This window comes from Trichomonas vaginalis, chromosome I (genome assembly GCF_026262505.1).
Source record: "Trichomonas vaginalis G3 chromosome I, whole genome shotgun sequence".
Taxonomy (NCBI): domain Eukaryota; phylum Parabasalia; order Trichomonadida; family Trichomonadidae; genus Trichomonas; species Trichomonas vaginalis.
In genome coordinates, this window is record NC_067203.1 from 8,824,692 (window position 1) to 8,848,031 (window position 23,340).

General features: G+C 31.8%; 9 protein-coding genes across 9 annotated transcripts, besides 3 other annotated features; 5 read left to right on the forward strand and 4 right to left on the reverse strand.

Moving 5' to 3' along the window:
• Window positions 1-352: 352 nt before the first annotated feature.
• Window positions 353-2,355, reverse strand: TVAGG3_0954340 (uncharacterized protein; the record flags this gene model as incomplete). The annotated part of the gene is made up of 1 exon (XM_001308555.1): window positions 355-2,346. The coding sequence occupies one exon, from the start codon at window positions 2,344-2,346 to the stop codon at window positions 355-357; it is 1,992 nt and encodes a 663-aa protein (XP_001308556.1).
• Window positions 2,356-2,704: 349 nt separating this feature from the next.
• On the reverse strand, window positions 2,705-3,195 carry TVAGG3_0954350 (uncharacterized protein; the record flags this gene model as incomplete). Its single annotated transcript, XM_001308554.1, has 1 exon — window positions 2,842-3,132. The coding sequence occupies one exon, from the start codon at window positions 3,130-3,132 to the stop codon at window positions 2,842-2,844; it is 291 nt and encodes a 96-aa protein (XP_001308555.1).
• Window positions 3,196-3,475: 280 nt separating this feature from the next.
• On the forward strand, window positions 3,476-4,402 carry TVAGG3_0954360 (retrograde vesicle-mediated transport, Golgi to ER; the record flags this gene model as incomplete). Its single annotated transcript, XM_001308553.1, has 1 exon — window positions 3,685-4,269. One exon carries the CDS (start codon window positions 3,685-3,687, stop codon window positions 4,267-4,269), a length of 585 nt encoding a protein of 194 aa, XP_001308554.1.
• Window positions 4,403-5,020: 618 nt separating this feature from the next.
• TVAGG3_0954370 (hydroxypyruvate reductase protein) lies at window positions 5,021-6,081 on the forward strand (the record flags this gene model as incomplete). Its single annotated transcript, XM_001308552.2, has 1 exon — window positions 5,045-6,013. The coding sequence occupies one exon, from the start codon at window positions 5,045-5,047 to the stop codon at window positions 6,011-6,013; it is 969 nt and encodes a 322-aa protein (XP_001308553.1).
• A 65-nt stretch (window positions 6,082-6,146) lies between these two features.
• Window positions 6,147-7,715, reverse strand: TVAGG3_0954380 (GTPase activator, FI04035P family; the record flags this gene model as incomplete). Its single annotated transcript, XM_001308551.1, has 1 exon — window positions 6,147-7,715. One exon carries the CDS (start codon window positions 7,713-7,715, stop codon window positions 6,147-6,149), a length of 1,569 nt encoding a protein of 522 aa, XP_001308552.1.
• A 223-nt stretch (window positions 7,716-7,938) lies between these two features.
• Window positions 7,939-7,976: a mobile genetic element.
• A 602-nt stretch (window positions 7,977-8,578) lies between these two features.
• Window positions 8,579-9,637: a mobile genetic element.
• Window positions 8,615-9,637, reverse strand: TVAGG3_0954410 (K02A2.6-like family; the record flags this gene model as incomplete). The annotated part of the gene is made up of 1 exon (XM_051253312.1): window positions 8,615-9,637. One exon carries the CDS (start codon window positions 9,635-9,637, stop codon window positions 8,615-8,617), a length of 1,023 nt encoding a protein of 340 aa, XP_051078886.1.
• Window positions 9,638-10,321: 684 nt separating this feature from the next.
• Window positions 10,322-10,358: a mobile genetic element.
• Window positions 10,359-10,632: 274 nt separating this feature from the next.
• TVAGG3_0954430 (glycosyl hydrolase) lies at window positions 10,633-13,364 on the forward strand (the record flags this gene model as incomplete). Its single annotated transcript, XM_001308550.1, has 1 exon — window positions 10,633-13,107. The coding sequence occupies one exon, from the start codon at window positions 10,633-10,635 to the stop codon at window positions 13,105-13,107; it is 2,475 nt and encodes an 824-aa protein (XP_001308551.1).
• A 141-nt stretch (window positions 13,365-13,505) lies between these two features.
• On the forward strand, window positions 13,506-14,912 carry TVAGG3_0954440 (spectrin binding; the record flags this gene model as incomplete). Its single annotated transcript, XM_001308549.1, has 1 exon — window positions 13,506-14,912. The coding sequence occupies one exon, from the start codon at window positions 13,506-13,508 to the stop codon at window positions 14,910-14,912; it is 1,407 nt and encodes a 468-aa protein (XP_001308550.1).
• Window positions 14,913-17,422: 2,510 nt separating this feature from the next.
• On the forward strand, window positions 17,423-20,366 carry TVAGG3_0954450 (antigen BSP-related family; the record flags this gene model as incomplete). The annotated part of the gene is made up of 1 exon (XM_001308548.1): window positions 18,110-19,900. One exon carries the CDS (start codon window positions 18,110-18,112, stop codon window positions 19,898-19,900), a length of 1,791 nt encoding a protein of 596 aa, XP_001308549.1.
• Between the last annotated feature and the right edge of the window lie 2,974 nt (window positions 20,367-23,340).

Genomic DNA, 23,340 nt, shown 5'->3' on the forward strand with positions numbered 1-23,340 from the left:
TGATAATGCAATAAAATTGAAATCCAGTGTAAATTTTATTTTGAAGAAAATCAGATCAAATCTCTATAAAATTCAAATCAAATTTTAAATTTTGAAATTTTTTTGGAAATCAAAAGTTCTCATTGAGCTTAATAAACATTGGAACTAGTAATATTTACACTAGGAAATCGATATCATCACTTTGATTTTGAAATAACAATAATAATTGCCTAATATTTTCATCTTTTTTAGGGTTGCGCTTATAACAAACCTGGGAAATGCTGATTAATGAAGGTATCATGTACCCAAGCGCAGATTTAAAAGGTAATTGGTTAAAAATGTAAAATAATTATAAACAAAAACAAAAATATTTACTTACATAGTCATAGATGAGAGTGTCGTTCTTTCAAAGAATTCTCTCATTAACTGGTTTGATGTTCTACCAATGGATCTTCCTGTAAGAACTTGCTCGAGTTTAGCTTTTGAAGCTCTGAGTTGTTTTGCAGATACTTCGTCTGTAGCCGCTTCGAGCTTTTTGAGGACTTCCTGGAACTTTGGCTCCCAAGATTCCATTTCCATTTTAACAAATGGAACAATATCATCCGTACTTTGAACGCCTTTAAATTCTTCTGTCTTAATAACGAATTGTTTAAAGTAGCCGTAGTTCTTAACCATGTCTTTGAACAAATTCTTTGTAATTTCACCGCGTTTAAGAATTTCTGCCATGATTTTAGGATATTCCTCTGAAGATATCTCTTGTCTTGATGCCGAAATTGCAGTCTTGAATTGTGTAAATGTCGTAATATTTTCTTTATCGAAAAATTGATTAATCATGTCATCGTATTTGTCGCTTTCATCGATATATGCATTTGTAAGATAGCCAAGAACAGCATCAAGCTCTGCGACGTTCTGGCGGCCGAACCTTATCGATCCATCTTGAGTAATCTTTGCAATACGCTCCGTATAGAACTTGAGAGTTCTTCCTTCTGTAAAGCGCTGCAAAACTACATCGCTAGCATTGATCAACGAGTTCGACGGGAACGGAGAAATGAAAACTTGGTCAGCTCCTTCATTTTCTGGGAAAAGAGGTCCGTTATGCTCTTTATTCATAAGGCTAAGACAGTAAAGATAGAACTGTAGGACTTCACTGTCAAGAGGTTCTGATAATCCGATAAATCTAACAAAAAGTTCAACACGAGAAGATTCTTGGCGTAAACTGTAAGCAAGAGTAAACATATCTAATATTGTCTGTTCAGTTTCTGGTCTTGTACCGTAGAGATTTAAGAATGTTTCGTAAATGAAGTGATGGAAAGGAATTTGTGCCATTTCTTTGACTCCATTGCTTTCTATAGCTGCAAGATAGTATGAGTATATAAAAGAGATTGCAGCAGAAAGCCAAGCGTGGTCATGTTTTTTTGGCTGAGCATTTGATGGCAAAGAAAGGAATAATTCGGAGTATGTTGCTCGTATACCTGAGACAGCAACAGAAAGCTTTTGCTGCTTCAAAAGTGCGTCTAATTCGTCCATTATATTTACTAATTCGAGATTTGGAATTTTCTTTGTACGGATACGTTTTCTGAGATCTTGCATTTTCGCGCGCATTTCTTCTGCCTTAAAAATAGGAGCGGGTTCTGATTGTGGGTCATTTTCCATTGCAGGCTTGATTCCAAGCTTCTGCTGTAAGTCTCTAAGCTCAGCAAGTAATGCATTACGAGATGCAACTTGTTCATCGATTTTTTGCTGTAAATTATCGAATTTTGATAAATCTTTTTCATGAGATTCATTCCAACGTCCCATTTCTTCGTTATAAGCATTCTGAACTGTTTCGAATCTGCTTTTGCTAAAATCTAAATCTGTTTTAAGGAATTGTACTCTTTCCTTATGACACTGTAAAATGTATTGACGCTCTTGTTTCTGTATCTGGACTAGCTTGGATAGCAAGTCCTGATTACGTTTCCATATGACTGCGAATAATCTGCCTCTTTCAGCACATGTAACAGAAACTTGGCGTAATAATTCATTGAAAGCAACTGAAAACCAGTGCTGAGCATTAGTGCAAACATCTAATGGGTTTTCGTTGGTTTCGAGGTTTTCTGCAAGTACAGAATTTAACCATTCTCCAAGTAATTCAACTTCACGCTTAGAAGCTGGCGAGCTTGATGGAAATAGGTTCGCTCTCCATGACTTCACACCGAGAGAAGATCTTGTTTGCGGTCTGTTTTGTATTGCCTTGAGGTTATTTTTTGTTCCAAGCAAAGGCGTGCCTAGAATAGAGTTTCTCATAGGCTTGGCTTTTGGCATTGAAACAGAAAAAGATGTCACTGGGCGAGCTCCCGTTCCAAATACGGATACGGGAGGTTGCTGCATATGTAAAAACTTTGAATTTCTAAAACGAACAAATTATCAAGGGGGTTTCAATTTTTTCAAGGGGCGATGTAACTAAAATACGTTATTTCAAAATTTTCCTTCTCTGGAAATATCATAATGAAAGGCAAACTACAACTTGAAGTATAATCGATTTCATTAGTCTCATCTTAGAAACAAAACGTTTTGTTTTCCAACATTTCTTTTGGTAGATTTGAATACAAATTTCGAATTTTACAAACCATCATATTCATCTCCATTACCTTCTAGAATAAAAGAATTTGTCATTATTATTCATTATTAAATACGTAATATTTGTGAAAATTTATTTTTTTATTCAAGATGATTTCATATTTGGAAGACAATTCCTTCGTTACTATATTAACGATATTAGTATCTTAAATGTATAATATAATACTTTCGTAATTTTATAAATATTTATTTTTATTGAATGAAAATTCTATTTTTATCAAACATTTTATTATTTAAAGAAGACAATTACTGCTCTGCTTTCTTCTCTTCTTGTGGTTGTGCTGGCTTTTCTTGCCTGATATATTGGATATTGAGTTCATCCATGATTTCTTTGGCTTTGTAAACTCCTTCTATAGTTGCTTTTTGAAATGCTGCTTCTCTTCCTCTATCGTAGTTTGGATCATCAATTTTAGGTGATGTTTCTAAAGAAATAGATAAATTCTGAAGGAATTGCATGTTCCTATCATTCTTTTTATCCTTGAGCATCTCGAGCTTTTGCGTTAAAATCTTCTGAGATTCTTCTGGAGAAAGAGTCATCCAAAAAAATTAAATTGTCACTTTTATTAGTTAAATGTGTATTATGTCTCTCTGATGCCGTTCGACCATTGATGGACGCGCCAAACTGTTTCTCCACTCACATAATTCGTAAGAACCGACATTTTTATCATTTATTATTTCAACATTTATTATTTTTTTCATATTTTTTGAATATTTTTGAAAATGATGAACTCAGGTAATAAAAAATCTTAGTATATACGAATACATGATCACACCATATTCCTCTTCTTTAAAAACTATAAGTATTGATATCAATATCTTTATTTGAAGCTAAGTAATTTGCATAACAGACATTAATGAATTTCAAACATATTTTTATGACGTTTTTATATAGTGTTAATATGAGTTTACGCTTGAATTAATTGAATTTTAATGCGATTCTAAGGAAATAATTAACCAAGATTGAACACTTATCACCAGGAGCATGCTCTTATAACCATTCCTTAACTGTTAAACAAAAATTAAATCTCAGTATAGAATTCTGACTCGTCTGATTCAATGAGGTTATTGAATTTTCTTAAAAGTGACATTATGAAAAAAGAAGAAAGTGTGCCAGAGGGAAAAGTAATCGTTGTTGGAAGCGCAGGCGTTGGAAAGACAAGTCTGATTACGATGTACACAACTCAACAATTTTTTGAAAATTGCTCAAGTACGATCGCTGCAACTTATATTCAAATGCGTGTTGCAACTTGCTTAGGCGAAGTTGCATTAAATTTATGGGATACTGCAGGCCAGGAGAGGTTCAAAAGCCTTATTCCAATGTATTCTAGAAATTCTGCCGCGGCAATTGTTGTAACGGATTTGACTAATCACGACTCATTGGTCCAAGGTGAGGAGTGGTACAATATGGTTAGGGAAAATTGTCCAGAAACGTGCAAAATTTATTTGGTTGCAAATAAATGCGATTTGCCACCTACTTATAATGAGAGTGAGTTTCTTGATTGGGCAAAATCCAAATCTCTTCCGTACTTCATAACATCAGCAAAACAGCATGGAACTGTTGATCCTCTTTTTCAAAAAATTGCCGAAGATTTATTTAAAACTCCTCCACCAGCTGCAGTGGATAGCAAGCCAGTAGAAAAGAAATCAGATCACCGTTGCTGTCTTCTTATTTAATTCAAAATATTTTATTAATTATCAAATTATGACAATAGAGTTGTTAGAATGTTGTTATATCTTTTAAAATGTAAACTTTCGGATATGTACCAACAATTTCACAATAAATTTGCATCATTTGAACAAAGATTCCGCTTTGAGTTAATATGATAAATATATATATATTTGAAAGCCTTTGCATGGGGTATTAAATTCATTTCTTTTGAATAATAAATACACACTATGAGCTAGCTCAAAAGAAAATCTTATGGTACATTATTAAATTTTCATCATTAAAAGTCATGTTTCCTCATATGAAAGTTTCACGCCTACATTATACATTAATGTTTCTACTCAATAGGCAATTCTCACATTCATGAACCGAGATTTGAGTTATTTGAGGTTTTTCTAAACAAATTGAAGCAAGGAAGCTCTAAAATATCATCAAAGTATATGTGCTAGATTTAATACTTAATGCGATACCCCTTCAATGCAATTTCATATTTTGAATGGGAGAAAAGATCAGTTTTACACCAAATTTGAATAACTATTCAAATATTTCCATACTGTTTAACCATCCAAGATAGCATGTTCATGTTATATGCAATGTATTCGTAAAAGAAAAGTTTCATTTTGTCAAGATTTTGATATGAAATTGTAAAAAATGATAGGAATATCATCAATAATCGACATTTTCCACGAAGTGTAATCTTAATAGAATTTGAATCCCCATCATCGAGAACGATCAAATTTGAAAATATTTTGAAAATAATTGACAACACATTTTTATTACAAGATGCTTTCAGCACCGATTTCTCGCTTCATGACAGTTTTCTGCACTCGTGATGTTAAGCCAGGAGGCATGGAACTTCTCAAAAAGCATTTTACTGATATTATTCTTCCATCCAAGCCTAATGGTATTCCAAGAGAAGAATTTATTGAAAAGGCAAAGAAGGCAGACATCATCTATGCTGATAGACGTGATGTCATTAACAAAGAGATTCTTGATAACCCAAAGCTTAAGCTTATTACAGTTTGCGCTGCTGGTTACGATAATATCGACATCAATTACGCAACAAAGAGAAAAATCATTGTTGCCAACACACATAAATCACTTGCTGATACATGTGCAGATACAATTTGGTCACTTATTATGGCTTGCGCTCGTAGAGTTGTTGAGGCTGATCAATTTGTAAAGAATGGCGACTGGGAAAAGACATCACCACAATGCTTATGGGGTATTAATGTCCACCATAAGACACTTGGCGTCATTGGTGCAGGACATATCGGAAGAGCTGTCGCAAAACGTGGAGAAGGCTTCAATATGAAGGTTCTCTTCAACGATACCGGCCCACAGTATACACCACTTGAGCAATTACTCAAGGAATCCGATGTTGTCGTCGTCGCTTGCCCATTAACTGAAAAAACAAGAAAATTAATCGGACGCAAAGAAATTGCAATGATGAAGAAGACAGCAATTCTTGCTAACATTGGCCGTGGCCCAGTCATCGATACAGAAGCTCTTGCCGATGCTTTGGAACAAAAGCAAATTTGGGGTGCTGCACTCGATGTCATCGATCCAGAGCCATTACCACACAACCACCGCATCCTTAAGAACAAGAACCTTGCTATCTTCCCACATATCGGATCAGGTACAGCACAATGCTTCAATGAAATGTCAATTGAAGCTGCTGAAGCAGCCGTTCACTTCCTCCATGGCGAGAGAGTTCCAAATGTTACTAATGTCGAAGTTTACAATGAGTAAAAATTCTTTTCAAAATTTTTGCAAAAAAATACCAAAATTTTATCATAAATTTTCCACATTTATTTAATAAACATTGCAAGGACATATCATATATCATCTTAATTTCGATAATTGCTTTATTAATTTTATATCTTTATGTAATATATTCAACAGGAAGTGGGTAAATGAACTTTGTATCCCAATTTTTGATCAGATATGTTAATACATCCTTTCCTACATTAGCCGAATCCTTTGCAATTGTTTGGTCATCAGTTATAATTCTTGCAACATTTGGTCCGAAGAGCATTGAACACTGGACAACACCCATCTTAGTGACATCTGCTGATTTAACAATTTGTTGGAGGAATCCGACCAAATAGCCCAACGTATCGTGATTAACTCTTGGTAATTTATTTATGAATTCAATAATTTTGTTTTCTTTTTGTGCTTTAACCAATTTCTCGAACATCGACATCGGAATGAAAGGCTCTGGTAGATCAGCAAACCATCTCTTGAAAAGACCTGCCATGTCATCGATTTTTGCGTTTTTATATGTTTCTTTACCGTTGTTTATGTCTTCAACTAATGCGTCAACTTGTGCTTTGTCTCCTGTTGCTCTGAAGTTGCCTTCTGTGCTTTCTATTCCTTTGGACAATAGAATGTTAACGAATCTGTGCAAAAAGAGAGGAATGGTGCATTTCGGAGCTGATCTTCTCTGTGAAAAAATCAATTCAAGAAGAGGAGCACCACAAATAAATGTATCTTGATAAACATGCATTGGAATGAAGTTGATCCATTGTGCAGACTGCACATGGAATGCTTCTCTGCTTGCACATCGTGCACAAAACCTAAAGTATGCGATCTTGGCCGTTGTATTAATATTTGCTTTTGTTCCAAGTGCTTCTGTAGAAAGGTAGTACTTGACGAGAGGTTGTATTTCTGGTGAGGCAGGGAAGAAAGTGCAAACTACTAGGATCAAGTCCCAAACTTTCGTGATATTTTCATTGACTGGATTATTTCGGATAAACTTGAACAGTAGGATATACGCTTCGTTAATAATCGAACGCTCCTTGAATAAAAGCTCTACTAGAACGTTTGGCTGAGCTTTTGCAGACTGTTTGCAATAATTTATTATGAAATTAAAGACTTCGACACATTGCTTTTGTAGTGAACTTGGTGTCGATTTCAAAATAGGAAGAACCGATGAGTCCGTATCGAAAAGTAAAAGCTCATCTGGTGGAATCTCTTTTTTATTAAAGAAACTACCACGATAGCGAGTATTGAATTTTTCAGCAGCAAAACTCCTGATATCAATCGGCGTGGAATCTTGAAAAATGGATGTTGGGAGATATATCGGAATTTCTTGTAAAATGAGTTGATTTTTATCTAAAGAAGACGTTGAAAGTTTAACGAGAGTCAATTTTCTATCGTGGAAATTCTTTGGTGGGACCGGATTATTGTAAATTGGTAACGAAGCTTTTCTTGCCAAGTACCTCTCTCTCTTTTTTCCTACATCATGGTGTGTTGGTTGCTTGCATGCATTATATGCCTCTTGGAGAGCATTTAAATCAATTGTAACGGTTTTTAAGGTTTGTGGATCAATTATTACAGAATCCACAGGAGGAAACCACGTAACAACGTTAGTAACAGCATTATGGAAAAACATTTTTTTAGTTTTTTCATCTGTAAAAAGATAATATCTCTCTGTGCGTTTCTTTCTCATTATAAAAATGAAATATTGAAATTTTGAGAGGTGAGATTCAGTTTTGTCCGGATAATTGTATTAGTACCTATTTTTATAGTGTGGCATTTCTTGCCATTCCAACAATTGAGATAAATTTTGTCAAGAAAATTTGTGAAGTTCTCTCAAAGGCATAAAATTCGATAACGTCGAAATACAACGGTAATTAGGCTAGGTCATCTTAATCAATTTGTATATAAATAATTGTTCTAAACAGAAATTCATCAAAAGTGACACCTCAGAAAAGCTAAAATATTGAATTTTTGGAACTTTTGATAGAGCACGTTTTTAAATATTAATTAAAGTAAATGTATATTTTGTAAAGATTCTTTTTAATAAAAAATAAAATTTTGAAGAAGAACACAAAATCTTCTGAAAAATAATATCACATAAACTCATATTATTTTCTAATATATAACTATTTTATATAAAAATCAAATTCAATGATCTTAAAAGCGAAGGATAAACCTCAAAATTTACGAATATAATGAGTGGGAATATAATGCTTATCTATCATAAAACCATATGAAATATCAATTTTTGCTTTACGCCTAATTTTTGACGACAATTAGCAAAAAATGTTAAATGTTAACACTCAGTCCATTTGAATATGAAAAATAAAATTGACTTTGATTAAATGTTTTTATTTATCATGCAATTCTTCTTGCGACCAAAGATTTGAATAAAAGTTCAAAAAATAAGATAGCTTAAAAAATAATATACGGTAGTGTTTACTAATAGATGAATAGTATATAAATTCTATTAAAATGGATTTGATCCAAAAAAATATATAAAATTTGATCATAAATAAAATTGTTTAGTAGTCATTTAAAATGATGTAATTATTCAAATTTTGCTAAGACCCATTCGTCTTTGATATATTACTCCCATTTTTGCATTTCTGGCTCGTACCAAAATTCTGAAACTTCGAATAATTCGTTAGGAGTGTAATTACTATTCGTTTTTGGATTAATATCGAGAGATAAATGTGGTGTATTGTTGTATTTTTCAATGAACTGCTGAACTGAGTCCTTGATTTGTTGAATATCATCCAACTCGTCTGGCAAAAACTTTTCTAAGCTTGGCCACAGGCGCTCCACCTTGCCGTTCTGTCTTGGCATATACGGCAAGTTGTGCTTCCAAACTATTCCGTTTTCCTGCATAACCTGGCCGAATTCACCGCGGTTTTCACCGCCGTTATCGGTCCAGATGCAGTAAGGAATAAACTCCTCTAAAAGTTTTCTTAAAACCTTCGCTGTTGAGTTGGAAGACTTGTTTTTCAATAATTTAGTTTTGAGAACTTTACGTGTCATATCATCCAATATGGCAAAAAATGGAAAAGAAACATTACCGTGAAGGTAATGAATATCGCAGTGCCATATCAAATTCTTTGATATGGCACGATATTTGGTAGGTGGATCTGCTGGTTTGTAATCTCTTTTTGAAGATAAACCTGATTCCATCATAAATTTTTCCACTTGATGATGCTTTATTTTTTGTAAATTGTCAAAAATTTGATCTTTTGTCAAATCTTCTATATTTTCAAATTCTTTTGCAATTTCTTCTTTTTCTTTCTCACAATCGGGATTTTGAGCAATATTTTGAAACCTTTTAATCAATAAATAAGTTTTTGAAATTCCTCCTTTATATTGTGAAACACAAGAATTAATTAATTGTTTTTGCTCAAATGTTGGTGGATTTGGTTTTCTGCCGCGACTAACTTTTGGTAATTCGATTTCTTGAAGTTGAAATGCTCTTCTTATTGTATTTTCGGCAACATTCAATTTAATTTTACCATTTTCCAATTCAACTTCCTTTCCCACACTTTTGTAAGATTCACCTTCTTCTATTCTTCTTTTAGCTTCAAATAGCCATTCTCTGCTTATATATTTGGCAGTAGTCATAAAAGTGGTCCTTCTTTTGTGATAAGATTCAAATTTGAATGTGGATGATAAATAAAAATCAAAAATAATTGTTATAATTTAAATGAAGAAGTAATTTAAAACGATTTTATTTATGATCAAATTTTATATATTTTTTTGGATCAAATCCATTTTAATAGAATTTATATACTATTCATCTATTAGTAAACACTACCGTATATTATTTTTTAAGCTATCTTATTTTTTGAACTTTTATTCAAATCTTTGGTCGCAAGAAGAATTGCATGATAAATAAAAACATTTAATCAAAGTCAATTTTATTTTTCATATTCAAATGGACTGAGTGTTAACATTTAACATTTTTTGCTAATTGTCGTCAAAAATTAGGCGTAAAGCAAAAATTGATATTTCATATGGTTTTATGATAGATAAGCATTATATTCCCACTCATTATATTCGTAAATTTTGAGGTTTATCCTTCGCTTTTAAGATCATTGAATTTGATTTTTATATAAAATAGTTATATATTAGAAAATAATATGAGTTTATGTGATATTATTTTTCAGAAGATTTCATTCTATATGCCTATGAAAAGTACTCTCAAAACTAACTTTTTCCTAATTATAATTAAATCTCGAATATTGTATTATGCTTAGTATTATTTCATTTTTCTCATTCAATTTAGAATTTACAAATGTCAAAAAATTGAGAGCTGTCACTTTTGATGAATTTCTGTTTATTACATGGAAGAAGAAATAGTATATATGACACATATATGTGCTACAGTATTAATAATGGAATTCTATGCATTTTTAGCCAAATGTATTTTCATAAAACCCAAATTAATTAATAATTTATTTTGAAGATTTCTTTTGTAGAAATAATTTCATGATAAAAGATTTCAATTGATCATACTCCTGAAATTTCTTCCGAAATTCACAGTTCATCCACAAATTGTACAAGATATTATGCCTGGTTTGATTAAAATTAATTTATTTTTCTAAATTTCACTTTTTATGTTTGGAATATTACTTCGTATTTCATATTCAGCAATTAGAACATGCGAAGATTTAGATTTTTGTGCGGAGAATATCGGAAAGTCCCAAACGTGGGCCATTGACAAGTCTACAATCATCGCAAACGATTCTGTTTATTTTACAATGCAGAATGAAGAAAAGAAAAGCAAAATATCTTTCCAAATCAGCTACATAGCAAATGTTGGCTTTAGATTTAGAGCTAATCCAATTCCTGCAGATAATTTCTTTAGATACGATTTATCAAACGAATCTCTTGTAATTGATCAAGATACAATCAAAAACTTAGAAGTATTAAAGTCAGAAATTGGAGATAAAATCATTCTTAAGCGCGATTCTATGGCTTTAACCGTAGAATTTGAACCGTTTAATATCTACATCGAAAACAATGGAGAACGAATCATTACCATTAATGGCGAACAATCCTTACTCTTCCAACATCATATGGAAGTTGAAGAACCAGATAAATGGGAATCTTTTACAGATTTGATTCCAAACGGTCCAACAGCCGTAGCATGTGACTTCAAATTCGAGAAGGAAGGCGTTCATTTCAGTGGTCTTGGCGAAAGATCAGCTCCATTAAATATAGAAAACCAACAAGAGCCAATTCGCTTATACAACACAGATGGTTATGAATACGATAAAGATTCATACACAAATCTTTACGGATCAGTTCCATTTTTGCTTGCCCATGCTTCTGGATACAATGTTGGCGTTTTTTGGATGAATCCATCCGATACATTTGTTAAATTCGACGAAAACAAAGCTTTCTTCATCAGTGAAGGCGGTTTCCTTGACTTTGTCATCATCCAAGGCTCATTTTACGAAATATTAAATTCATATACATTATTAACAGGCCGTCCGCAGCATCCACCGCTATTTTCATTAGGTTACCATCAAAGCAGATGGGATTACAAGAACTTGGTCACTGTAAAACAAGTTATTAAAGAATTAGATGATGCGAACATTCCATTTGATGTTTTCTGGCTTGATATCGACCATTTAGAAGGCAAAACACCATTTACAGTTAGCGAATCCTTCCAACCTCTTGAAGATCTCATTGAATTATTAGATAAACAGCACAGAAACCTTGTTCGAGTCTGCGATCCTCATTTTCCAACATCAGTAGATAACAGGCAGTACAAAGAAACCCGTTCCAGGAAGCTTTTGGTCCAAACATCAAAAGGAATGACTTTTATCGGCGATAGTTGGCCAGGACAATGTTCTTTCCCTGATTTCCTTAATACAGCGGTCAGAGATTACTGGGCCAAGCAGTTCAATTACGGAATGGACGTTACCGGACAAAATGTATTTTATTGGAACGACATGAACGAGCCATCCATCTTCAAGAACTACGAATCGACATTCCCTAAGGACAACATCCACTTTGGCGGTGTCGAAAACCGAGAAGTCCATAACATCTATGGCCATCTAAATTCATTTTCAACATTTGATGGTTTATTACATAGAAACAACGACCAAAACATCCGCCCCTTTGTTCTTTCCCGTAGTTTCTTCTCAGGATCACAGAGATACGCTTTCACATGGTCAGGAGACAACACAGCGACATGGGACCACTTACATACATCAGTTCACATGGCCATTACATCTGGAATTTGTGGAATTCCTTTGACAGGCTCTGATGTTGGTGGTTTCTTACGATCACCCGATGAATTGTTGTTGACAAGGTGGATGCAGTTGGGATCTCTCTGTTATCCTTTCTTTAGAGAACACTGTCATCATAAATCACAAAGAAGAGAACCATCGAATTACGAAGGAGAAACATTAAATGCATTGAGAAATGCAATTATTAATAGATACAAACTATTACCAACAATATATACATTTGCATACGAATCATCACAAACAGGATCACCAATTACAAGACCATTGTTTGCGGAGTTCCCAGATAATGATGATTCACATGAAAATGGCGAAGATTTCATGATTGGTGATTTAGTTTTAGTTAAACCAATTGTTGATGAAGATGATGAAGAAAAAGAAACAGAGAAATTGAATTACATAGAGATGTATAATACTAAGTTCTTCCCATTACCAATGTATGGAATAAAAGGAAATGAAAAAGTTAAATCAGATGAGATTTCTAAATATCCAGTTTATTTGAGAGAAGGAAAGATATTACCACTATTCAGTACAGTTACAAAGAATACACACGAAACATTGAGATCATCAGATATTGATCTTGTCATTGCATTGAATGAAGAAGGAACAGCGAAAGGAAGATTGTATCTGGATGATGGAATTTCTTATAACTACAAGAATGGTGAATATCTTTATGTAGAATTATCTTACAAAGATGGAAAAGTTTCATATCAAAGAATTGGAGATAAAGAACAAACTATTCCTGATTTCTTAGCTACAAAGAAGATTTCTAATGTTATTATTTTGGAAGCTGGAAAAGAACCAAATACTATCAAATTAGATATTTCTTTCTAAATTAAATCTTTTTGTGATTAAAATGATTTTTTTTTCTTACTTTTCATTTTAAACTTGAAATCACATTCTTCGCATGAAAACCTTTCAATTCTCTCAAATTTTGAGAGACTAATGATGGACAAAGAATGCCTTAATAGTATAATTCTCTATATTGCGGAAAAAAATGTATGTTTCATTTTCAATAGTGATATATTTTGTCTCACAGTTTAGTAAATATTTTTTTTCCACTTATAATTCAGAAATTGTTTCAAAAATAATCATATGACATGGGTACATAAGCTGGTAATCTTTCCAAAAAGACTCTCAACAAGCAAATTATGAATTTGCGCGGTAAAAATGATATAGTGAAGTGAAATGAAAATAAATTTACCATTTTGAAAAAAAAATTAAATAAAATAATGAATATCATTACAAGAAAATATCAAGTGATTGAGAGAGGTAATGATGTTAATGAGAAAATACCATTTTCAATATATATTAACGACGAGGAAATAAATACATGGAAACATATCTCAATTATGATTTCCACTTACATTCATGATGAATTTTTGCGCGATAACTCAGTTAAATCAGTTAGTAAAAATTTGCATCTATCATGCAATAGCACAATCGACAACATTTCAGAATTTTTCAATACAGGAATTCTCAGATTCGAGAATGATCAGGTACATAATCGAGATATATTCGAAGTTGGCAAAGCATTTGGTATCGAATTTTTGACAAACATATTTACTGAGTTTGTTAAGTCAACATATAAAGAAATCAACGAAGAAAACTTTTATGATATATATGACTGCGCAACAATTCAAAACGATATAAATAAGGTTGAAGAATGCATTTCATTCTTTGCATCAAAAATGAATGATTTTCAAGAGGAATATAAAATCATAACTATCAAAAGATATGGTTATGACTTTTTTGAACATGTTTTGACATCAAAATCTCTTAAAATATCAAATGAAGATTCACTAGTTAATACAATCATAAGATTGAGTGAAGAAGATAGTTCATTCTTTTGCCTTCTTAGTCATGTCAGAGTTGAATTTTGCAACAATAACTCAATCAAATCCATCAAAAAATTTTCAGTTCAACATAGTCTAGAATCTATCTCAATAGAAGTTTTCGAACGCGCACTTCTTAATCGTTCAACAATTTCTCCAATTCATAATAGACTTCAACTTTCAAATACAATATATATGAGTGATAAAAATTCTAGAGAAGTAAGAATTTCTAATATCGAAGAATTCCATCAAATTGATATTTCAGACGAAAATATGAGAAATTTAATAGGTTTGAGTAAGACCAATGAGAATTTTGATAAAATTTATTCAATTCTTGAAAAGGCATCGTATGAAGGAGATCTTTCAACAATCAAATTTGCAGTAGAAGAAAAATATGCTGACGTTAGAAATGATATAAAAAATATAATTCTGGAAGCAGCCTGGCATAATAATTTGCATCTTGTAAAGCAGTTGTTTAATTATGGTGCAGATATATTAAGTAGATCTAATTCTAATAGAACTATTCTTCATTATTTTAGCCAACAAGGAAATTTAGAAGGTGTTAAATTTGCTCTCAACTTTTTTGATATTAATGAAAAAAATGATCACAATTATACACCACTTCATGATGCAATTGAATTTCCCAAAAGTGATTGCATAGCAGTATGTGAATATCTTAGTTCTCAGCCAAATATTGATAAAAATGCTCGAAACAAAGACAATATTACTCCTATTCAATGTGCAATAAATCACAATCAAGAAAATATTGTTGAAATTCTTCGCAAAAATGGATTTACAGAATAGTTATGGTTTGTCTTAAAAATCTACTCTGTATTTTACCTATTTACTCAGTGAATGTCAAAATTTAGAATGTTATTGGTTTACAGTATACGGAAAATTTGGGTCTTAAGCTCACTTTTGGTCTTATTTTTTTGACAGAGTGGGCCGCATAAATATCTGTGAAATTTACTTTGTATGAAATTGAGCTGTAGTCTAACGGTTAAAACCGCCGGATTGGCTTTATTTTTGGGGTCCCGAGTTCGAATTAAGTGACACGCATTTCTTTTTTTCTTTTTTTTATACTTGAAAAATAAATAGAAGATTGCTATTAGTAAGAAACAAGTAAACTGTTTTTAGTCATATATATTGAATAAATTAAGATTACTAATAACAATTATTTGAATTTGACACAAATTTATTAATATGAATCAAGTGAATGTTCTCAAATTCACTATTCATACCAAGAGACTTAGTCAATCTTGGTATAACTGAATTATCCATATCAAAACATTTAAATATTCAGAATTGTTCTAAATTGTTATAGGTGGAAGAGCGATTACAAACATAAAATGTATTTTAAGATAGGTAGATACAAATAGACTGTCAATTATAAAAAACATAAAACAATATTCTAAAAAATTTTTATTCTTATGAAAATATTGATTGGCTATAACATGTATCTAATGGTCTGTTTGAATCTCATATAAAGCAAAATTGAAAATTACTGAGAATAATATCCAAATATAATAATATTTTTAATTTGAGATCCAACTATGGTAATTATGTATTACAATGATATTTGTTGTAAGTCATTATGTTTGTATGATCATAAATCAAAAATATAAGAATTTTTTGTTAATTTCTTCGGCAATCCATCATTTAAGCTTCAAATATCTATTGTCACATGCTAACATACATGAAACTAATTAAATGGGTATATCGAAAATAAGTTAATATGAATAAATAGAGAAATTGAGGTGATTGTTTTGCAATTTTGAAATTTATTCACGTTTATGTTGAAATGTGATATTATTCATATAATACCAGATCTCATGATTATAATAATAAAAATAATTTGAAGAATAAATGAGATTGGTATTAAAAATTGGATTTTGACACACAGCTGCATAATCAACTTATATACATAAGAATATTAAGCGATTAACAATATTTCTTTCTCAAAATTGTTTAAAATTTAAAGATCAAAGTTCATATATTTTGAATTTAGGATTAAAAAATCTTATACCTGTTTTGTAATTTGATTGTAATATAACCGAAAAGATTATTTTACAAAAATATGAGTATTTAAATACGAAATATATTATTCATGGTTCAAATTCCAAATTGATTCTTATTAAAATAATTCTTGGGTATAATACAATTTATTGATATAATGAAAAACGAAAAAATAAGATTTATTCGGATTCGAACCTGGGTTTTCCAACCCCAAAAATAAAGCACGTTAGCAAATGAACCACATAATTATTTCATACAATTTTTATTTTTAGCTATAAGATTTTTCCCCAAACTTACTTACCTGCAAATATACCTTCAGCTACATAATTGATCAAAACTTACAAGGTCAAAGAGTAGCTTAATACTGCACATTTCAATATACTGTTTACTTCATTTTCAAAAATTATTACATATTGTTCAATTAACGATTTTTTCTTAGATGACTTTACTAACCAAACTGACCCATTCGCATCGCTCATTACCAACTTACAAAGTCGAAAACACAAGTTTCTGCGTCCACAGAGCATATGATTTAATAACGGATATCATTTTTAAATAGATGTGTATCTATTAACGAGCATTTTCATTAAATCTCATACAACAGAGAAAGAATACGAGTCTAATATGGTCAGAGAGACTTGTGTCAGATTTTGAATTTTGTAGATTTCAACACAGTATCTCAATTTTGCATACCAAGATATGCGCCTCTACAAATTCTTTTCATATCCGCTCCGACTTCAAGCGTAAATACTTCCCATCTCTTACAATCATTACTTTTTTCGAACTCCCTAAAATTTTTTTAAAATTTTTTATTTTTTGACACTTTGCAAAATCTTAATATACATAGTATATAGACGCTATGTTTTTGCAAGTTTTTTGCCAAAGTATTCAAAATTGTGGGAATTTTGCGGTTAAAAATAAGACCCAAAATGATTTTAAGACCCACTTTTTCCGTATATTGTTATGAATTAATAAAAGTTTTCATTGGTTTTTGAAAATTCTAATATTTCCTCTTATCATTTCTATTAATTATATGATACTATAAGAATGTGAACATGAGTGGACTATAAGTTCTACCAAATTTTTACTTACAAGGAGTTTTCCATCCCATGTCATTATAAATATAAGATTTCTTGAACTCAAACATCAAAGTTTTTGGTCTTTTTTTTTTTCAAAAAAAAATTGTGATTCAATTGTTTACATTTATAAATTTAGGACCTATTTCCATCTTGTTTTGGTGTTTCCACGAGGAATAATGCAATTTTTTCCCATTCAATTTTTAGAATGTTTGATTATATGAGTTTGGCTTGACAAACAACTACAAAGATTCACAGGGAAATATATATTCATCAGATAAGCTCACATTTTATAGAGCAGTTGCCCAAGCAACTTCTGTCCAAATTGAATCTCATGCTAAGTACATTCAAGGTGACTCTCAAGATTCATATGCATTTATCAATTGCAGAGATACATTAGAATCATTTACCTTTGCAAATAACCCTAATTTAGTTGAAATCCAAAGTTACTCTTTTTTTAATTGTTCTAAACTCACATCAATTGATCTTTCTTCATGTACACAACTTATCAAGATCGGATCATTTGCATTCCAAGATTGTAGAAGTGTCGTATCACTTAAGTTATCACCAAATTTAATCGAAATTTCAAATTCGGCCTTTAATTATTCATCATCACTCACATCTGTTTCCATTCCAGATACTGTTACAACATTTGGGAAATATTGTTTTTTAAATTGTAGGAATTTACAAACATTTACATTAAATCCAATTTCACAATTAGAAATTCTTCCTGTGAATTTCTTAAGATATTCTCAAGTTAGTGAATTCACTATAACATCAAAAATTTCTACTATAGAAAATTCCGCTTTTGAAAATGTCCCACTAACAGAGATTTTTGTCAGTCAAAACAACAAAAATTTTATTGTTGTGAACAAATTTTTATTGACTTATAACCAAACTATTGTTGTAATGCTGCCACAACTCATCACAGGTACAGTTACAGTTCCTGATACAGTTACACATCTTATTCCAGCATGCTGTGCTCAATGCAAAATTTCGCATATAATTTTCCCATCTTCTTTGATAGAAATTGGAGGATACTCATTTTATGGATGCAAAGCTTTAGAAGATGCCGTGATTCCTGATTCTGTTACTACAATTGATGGTAGTGCCTTTAGGTATTGTTCCAAATTAACATCTGTTAAAATGTCAAAGAATGTTACATCTTTATCCGCTTATTGTTTTGGAAATTGCGGATTAACTTCATTCGAAATCCCAGATTCTGTAAGAACTATACATGAGTACTGTTTCCAAGCTTGCAATAGTTTAAAGAAAGTTATTATTCCAGATAATATTACAATGATATATGGCAATGCATTTGAGTCCACAACAAAGATTGAATTTGGTCCGAATTCTAATTACTACATTGACAATCAAAACTTAATTATTGATAAAGATAACACAACGATTGTTCAATATATTGGACAGAACATTGCCAAAGAATTTCTTATAATAAAAACTATAAAAACTATATCCGGTGGTGCCTTCAAAGAAAAAAGTCTTTTGAGTCGAATTGAATTCGAACAAGATTCAGTTCTTGAAAAGATTTCTAGTTTTTCTTTCCAAGGTTGTACGAATTTAGTATTTGTTAATTTACCATCTACTATAACAAGAATTGATATTAATGCCTTTGAAGGTTGCCAAAAACTTGAGCAAATTTCACTTTCCAAGTTATTAGCTCTTGGAAGCTATTCTTTTCAAAATTGCATCAATCTTAAAACAGTAAACTTTGGCACTTCTCCATTAATACAGATTGGGATATCTGCATTTTCTGGTTGTTCGAAATTGACAACATTCATGTTACCAGAAAACGTCAAATATTTGCTTGATAATGCATTTGAATCAACACCAAGTTTAAGTACATTAACTTTTTTATCAAGTATTGAGACCATATCAGATTATTGCTTTTCAGGGAGTGGATTAACACAAGTTGATTTATCTATGTGCACCAAAATGACAAATATTAGTCAATTCTGTTTTAGCAATTGTATCAACCTCGAAACTATTACATTTCCAGATAGCATTCAAACCATCGGAATCTTTTCATTCAAGAACACTAAACTCAGAAAACTTGTTTTACCCGTTAATACTGCATCTATTGGCAACTCTGCATTCCAAGATTGCACAGAGCTGACATATTTCGAAATATTGGAAAACTCAAAGCTTCAGAACATCGGTTTGAGTGCATTCCGCAACTGTTATAATCTTCAGAACATATCATGTCCCAATGATCGAAGCAGATTATTCACTGTGATGACCGGAGCCTTATTCAATGTCGAAATGACCATCCTTTACCTATATCCACCCGCATCTCCAATCACATTCTTCAGCTTACCAGGAACGGTCACGACGATCGATCAAGGTGCATTCATCGGATGCACCAACTTGATTTCCGTTCTTATTCCAAGCAACAGCGTTACTCGAATCTCAACGAGTGCATTCGAAGGTTGTTCAAACTTGATATCAATCAACATTCCACTTTGTGTCAAAACAGTTGATCAAAACGCTTTCCTTGGCTGTGATAAACTTGTTTGTGGTGTCTACATCGAAAGCAAAAATAAGACATTCATCCAATCCGTCATCGACAATGATGGTCTTCCTAAAAGTTCATACCAATCATGCAGTAACAGACAGAACTCGATCAAATGCAACATTCCCCGAATCAATCCTCAATATTATCTTGTTTTTATTTTAATGTGAATACCCTACGTTCCCAACTTCTGGAAAACGGTTTTTCACCCTTATGATCAGTTTCAGACACTTTGGGAGTCTCCCAAACTTTGATATTTTGCATTATGATAGAGAAACGTGTCTAGTTTAACGCACAATTGTTTTAAAGGCAAATGATGATATCACATGAAATTATCAAATTATCAAATTTTGAAGTACCAGTCCAAAGGGTTAATTAGATCCTACACAGATGTGCGATAGTGAAACATATGTGTTCTTGATTTGAGAAGTCCTACTGATAGAGGTATGAATCTCACAGCTTTGTGTGAGTGTGTCTGACACTTGTATAGAGTGGAATATGCGCCGACATATATTATATAATAACATGTAGTTGATAATTATGAAAAAATAGAATTCGATGCGAATGATATTGAAAGTTGTTTTGTAATTTGATATTTTTCTTATATGTGTTAATTAGTAAATGGCTTGTTTGTTGTGATAGTACTGTGAAAAATGAAAGGTATTTTAAATTAAAAAATTGAGATTTTGAGATATCTCTAGAATTAAGAATTTATTATGTATTTGACTTTTATATAACTATGTGTAAAGGATCTCGATGTCTATATGCTTTAAATAAAATTAAATAAAATGAGATAAAAAATTAAAATGGACAAGAAGATATATGGAAATGTAATTTGTATTGTGTTGGTTGTTGGCAAAATTATTTTAATACAGATTTAAGGATTTGGAATGGATTTGAAATTAAATGATTTTAATTCAAGGAGTAATAAGATTTTGAACTGGTTTTTATTTTGGGAATGTAAACTCCTTCCATAGGATATGTATTAGAAAGATCAATGTCAAACTTTTTGAAAGAATTTTTTTTGTTGAGCGATTTTCTCATATTTAATAATATATTTAAGTTGGCGTATCTTACGCCCTTCCAAAAATATGTATTAGAAAGATAAATTTTAAACTTTTTGAAAGAATTGTTTTTTTGTTGAGCGATTTTCTCATATTTAATAATATATTTAAGTTGGCGTATCTTACGCCCTTCCAAAAATATGTATTAGAAAGATGACTTATAATTTCATAAATTATTTTGTCCCGACGGTTTGAGCGGTTATCAGAATGGTTGCTTACACAATGCGTCAGCAAAATGTCGGTTGGGGTGCCCTTCTTGGCCTCCTGAGTACTCACCAAGATACCCCCAGCTCCCGCAAAACACCTCCCTTAGGTGCGCATTACCTGACGGCATTATTTTGCAATTATTTCAAATTTTTTAGATGTCTTTTGTTAAAGTTTGTTAACTAAAGACTTGAAAACAGCTTACCGCTTCAAGCTGCTCTCTTCCCGGTTCCTCTGCCGCAATCTTCTGTTTGATTGTGCGCAAAGCTCTCCTCCTTGTGAACTTTGCCTGACAGATACACCTGGGAGACAGCATTCGGACATCTTACCGCTTCAAGCTGCTCTCTTCCCGGTTCCTCTGCCGCAATCTTATGTCTGATTGTGCGCAAAGCTCTCCTCCTTGTGAACCATGGCTGATAGAAAGAACTGAAAGACAGGATAGGAGGAACATGCCGGTTCAAGTTAACTTGCAATATGCTTCTGATTAGTGATTTTAGATGAAAGATTAGCGAAATCGCATTTAATTTGGATAGAAGGATTCAATTTTATGAAGCAGGCTCGTAGAAAATATGCAGGAATAGCACAATCTTTTGCAATCACAACGCGATTGCAAAACTTCGACCGACAAGAGTGTATTGTGCACTCTTGTCGGTCTGCATGTCTCATTCCGGGAGACATTGTCACTGCATGTCTCCCAGAATGAGACAATCTTCCGCATTCATAACTTGAATGCGGAAGTTTGACCGACAAGAGTGCACAATACACTCTTGTCGATCTAAATGTATCTTACAATCAAAGACACTTTCATACAATCTTTTCGAAGTTAAAAAAAAAATTAATTATTTCTTTCTTTTGTTTATTAAATCGCCTTACTCACGTACTAATCTCTTTTAGAGACTCTATCGAGCTATCCCCACATATAAACCTGTGACAATAATACATATTTACTCTCTTCATATTCTGATCTCATGACACATTATCGCAAAAACTATAATTATACAACACATCTCATAAAGTCTCATTTTAGCCCTATCTAAGCGTTCAAAACCTATTTTCCACACGTAATCTGATTCTTCTGGCTCCGCTGATTCGATTTCTGCTGTCAGATCGTGAAAATATGCATCACATAAAGAGATAAATGCAAATTGCACAACTTAATATTTTCCTTAAAATTTCTCTTCAGGTTCATACCTAAATAAGCTCTTTTTTTGAAAATTCAATTTTTTCCAAAAATGTATGAATTCAAAAGTTCAGATTATATCTAGTCATTTTCCAACATTAATTTTGTGTTTTAGTTTTTGAGATATTCATTTTATTATACGTATTATTCAGAAAATTAAAAGAATTTGTGAGGGGAAACGGAGGAGATAATAAATATGTAAAGATGGATGAATAGACAATTTGAAAAAAAAAGCAATAATTTTGAGTTGTGTTTATCTCTTTATGTGATGCATATTTTCACGATCTGACAGCAGAAATCGAATCAGCGGAGCCAGAAGAATCAGATTACGTGTGTAAAATAGGTTTTGAACGCTTAGATAGGGCTAAAATGAGACTTTATGAGATGTGTTGTATAATTATAGTTTTTGCGATAATGTGTCATGAGATCAGAATATGAAGAGAGTAAATATGTATTATTGTCACAGGTTTATATGTGGGGATAGCTCGATAGAGTCTCTAAAAGAGATTAGTACGTGAGTAAGGCGATTTAATAAACAAAAGAAAGAAATAATTAAATTTCTTTTTTAACTTCGAAAAGATTGTATGAAAGTGTCTTTGCTTGTAAGATACATTTAGATCGACAAGAGTGTATTGTGCACTCTTGTCGGTCAAACTTCAGCATTCAAGTTATGAATGCGGAAGATTGTCTCATTCTGGGAGACATGCAGTGACAATGTCTCCCGGAATGACACATGCAGACCGACAAAAGTGCACAATACACTCTTGTCGGTCAAACTTCCTAATACAAAATTTGATTCCCTTATTATCTTCTTAACAAAACTTAAGATTTCAATAATACATCATGAAAACATTCATTTACTACATTCACACTGTTATTCCTTTCTATAAATTAACTCATTTAATAGAATCTTGTTTTTATATCTTATTATTTTCTCATAATACTTCTAATTCCTCTATTTCCTCTTCCACATAAAATTTAATTTTGTAATGCTATCATATACACTTAATGTTTTCAAATTTTCAGATTTAAATTTAATCTTTATTTTCATCATCATTTATAATCTTGTTCCTATATAAAGTTATAATAAATTATCGTCAGATTCTAATATTTATGATTCTTACTACTACTATTTTGAGATTGCATTAGATTTCGCGATGCA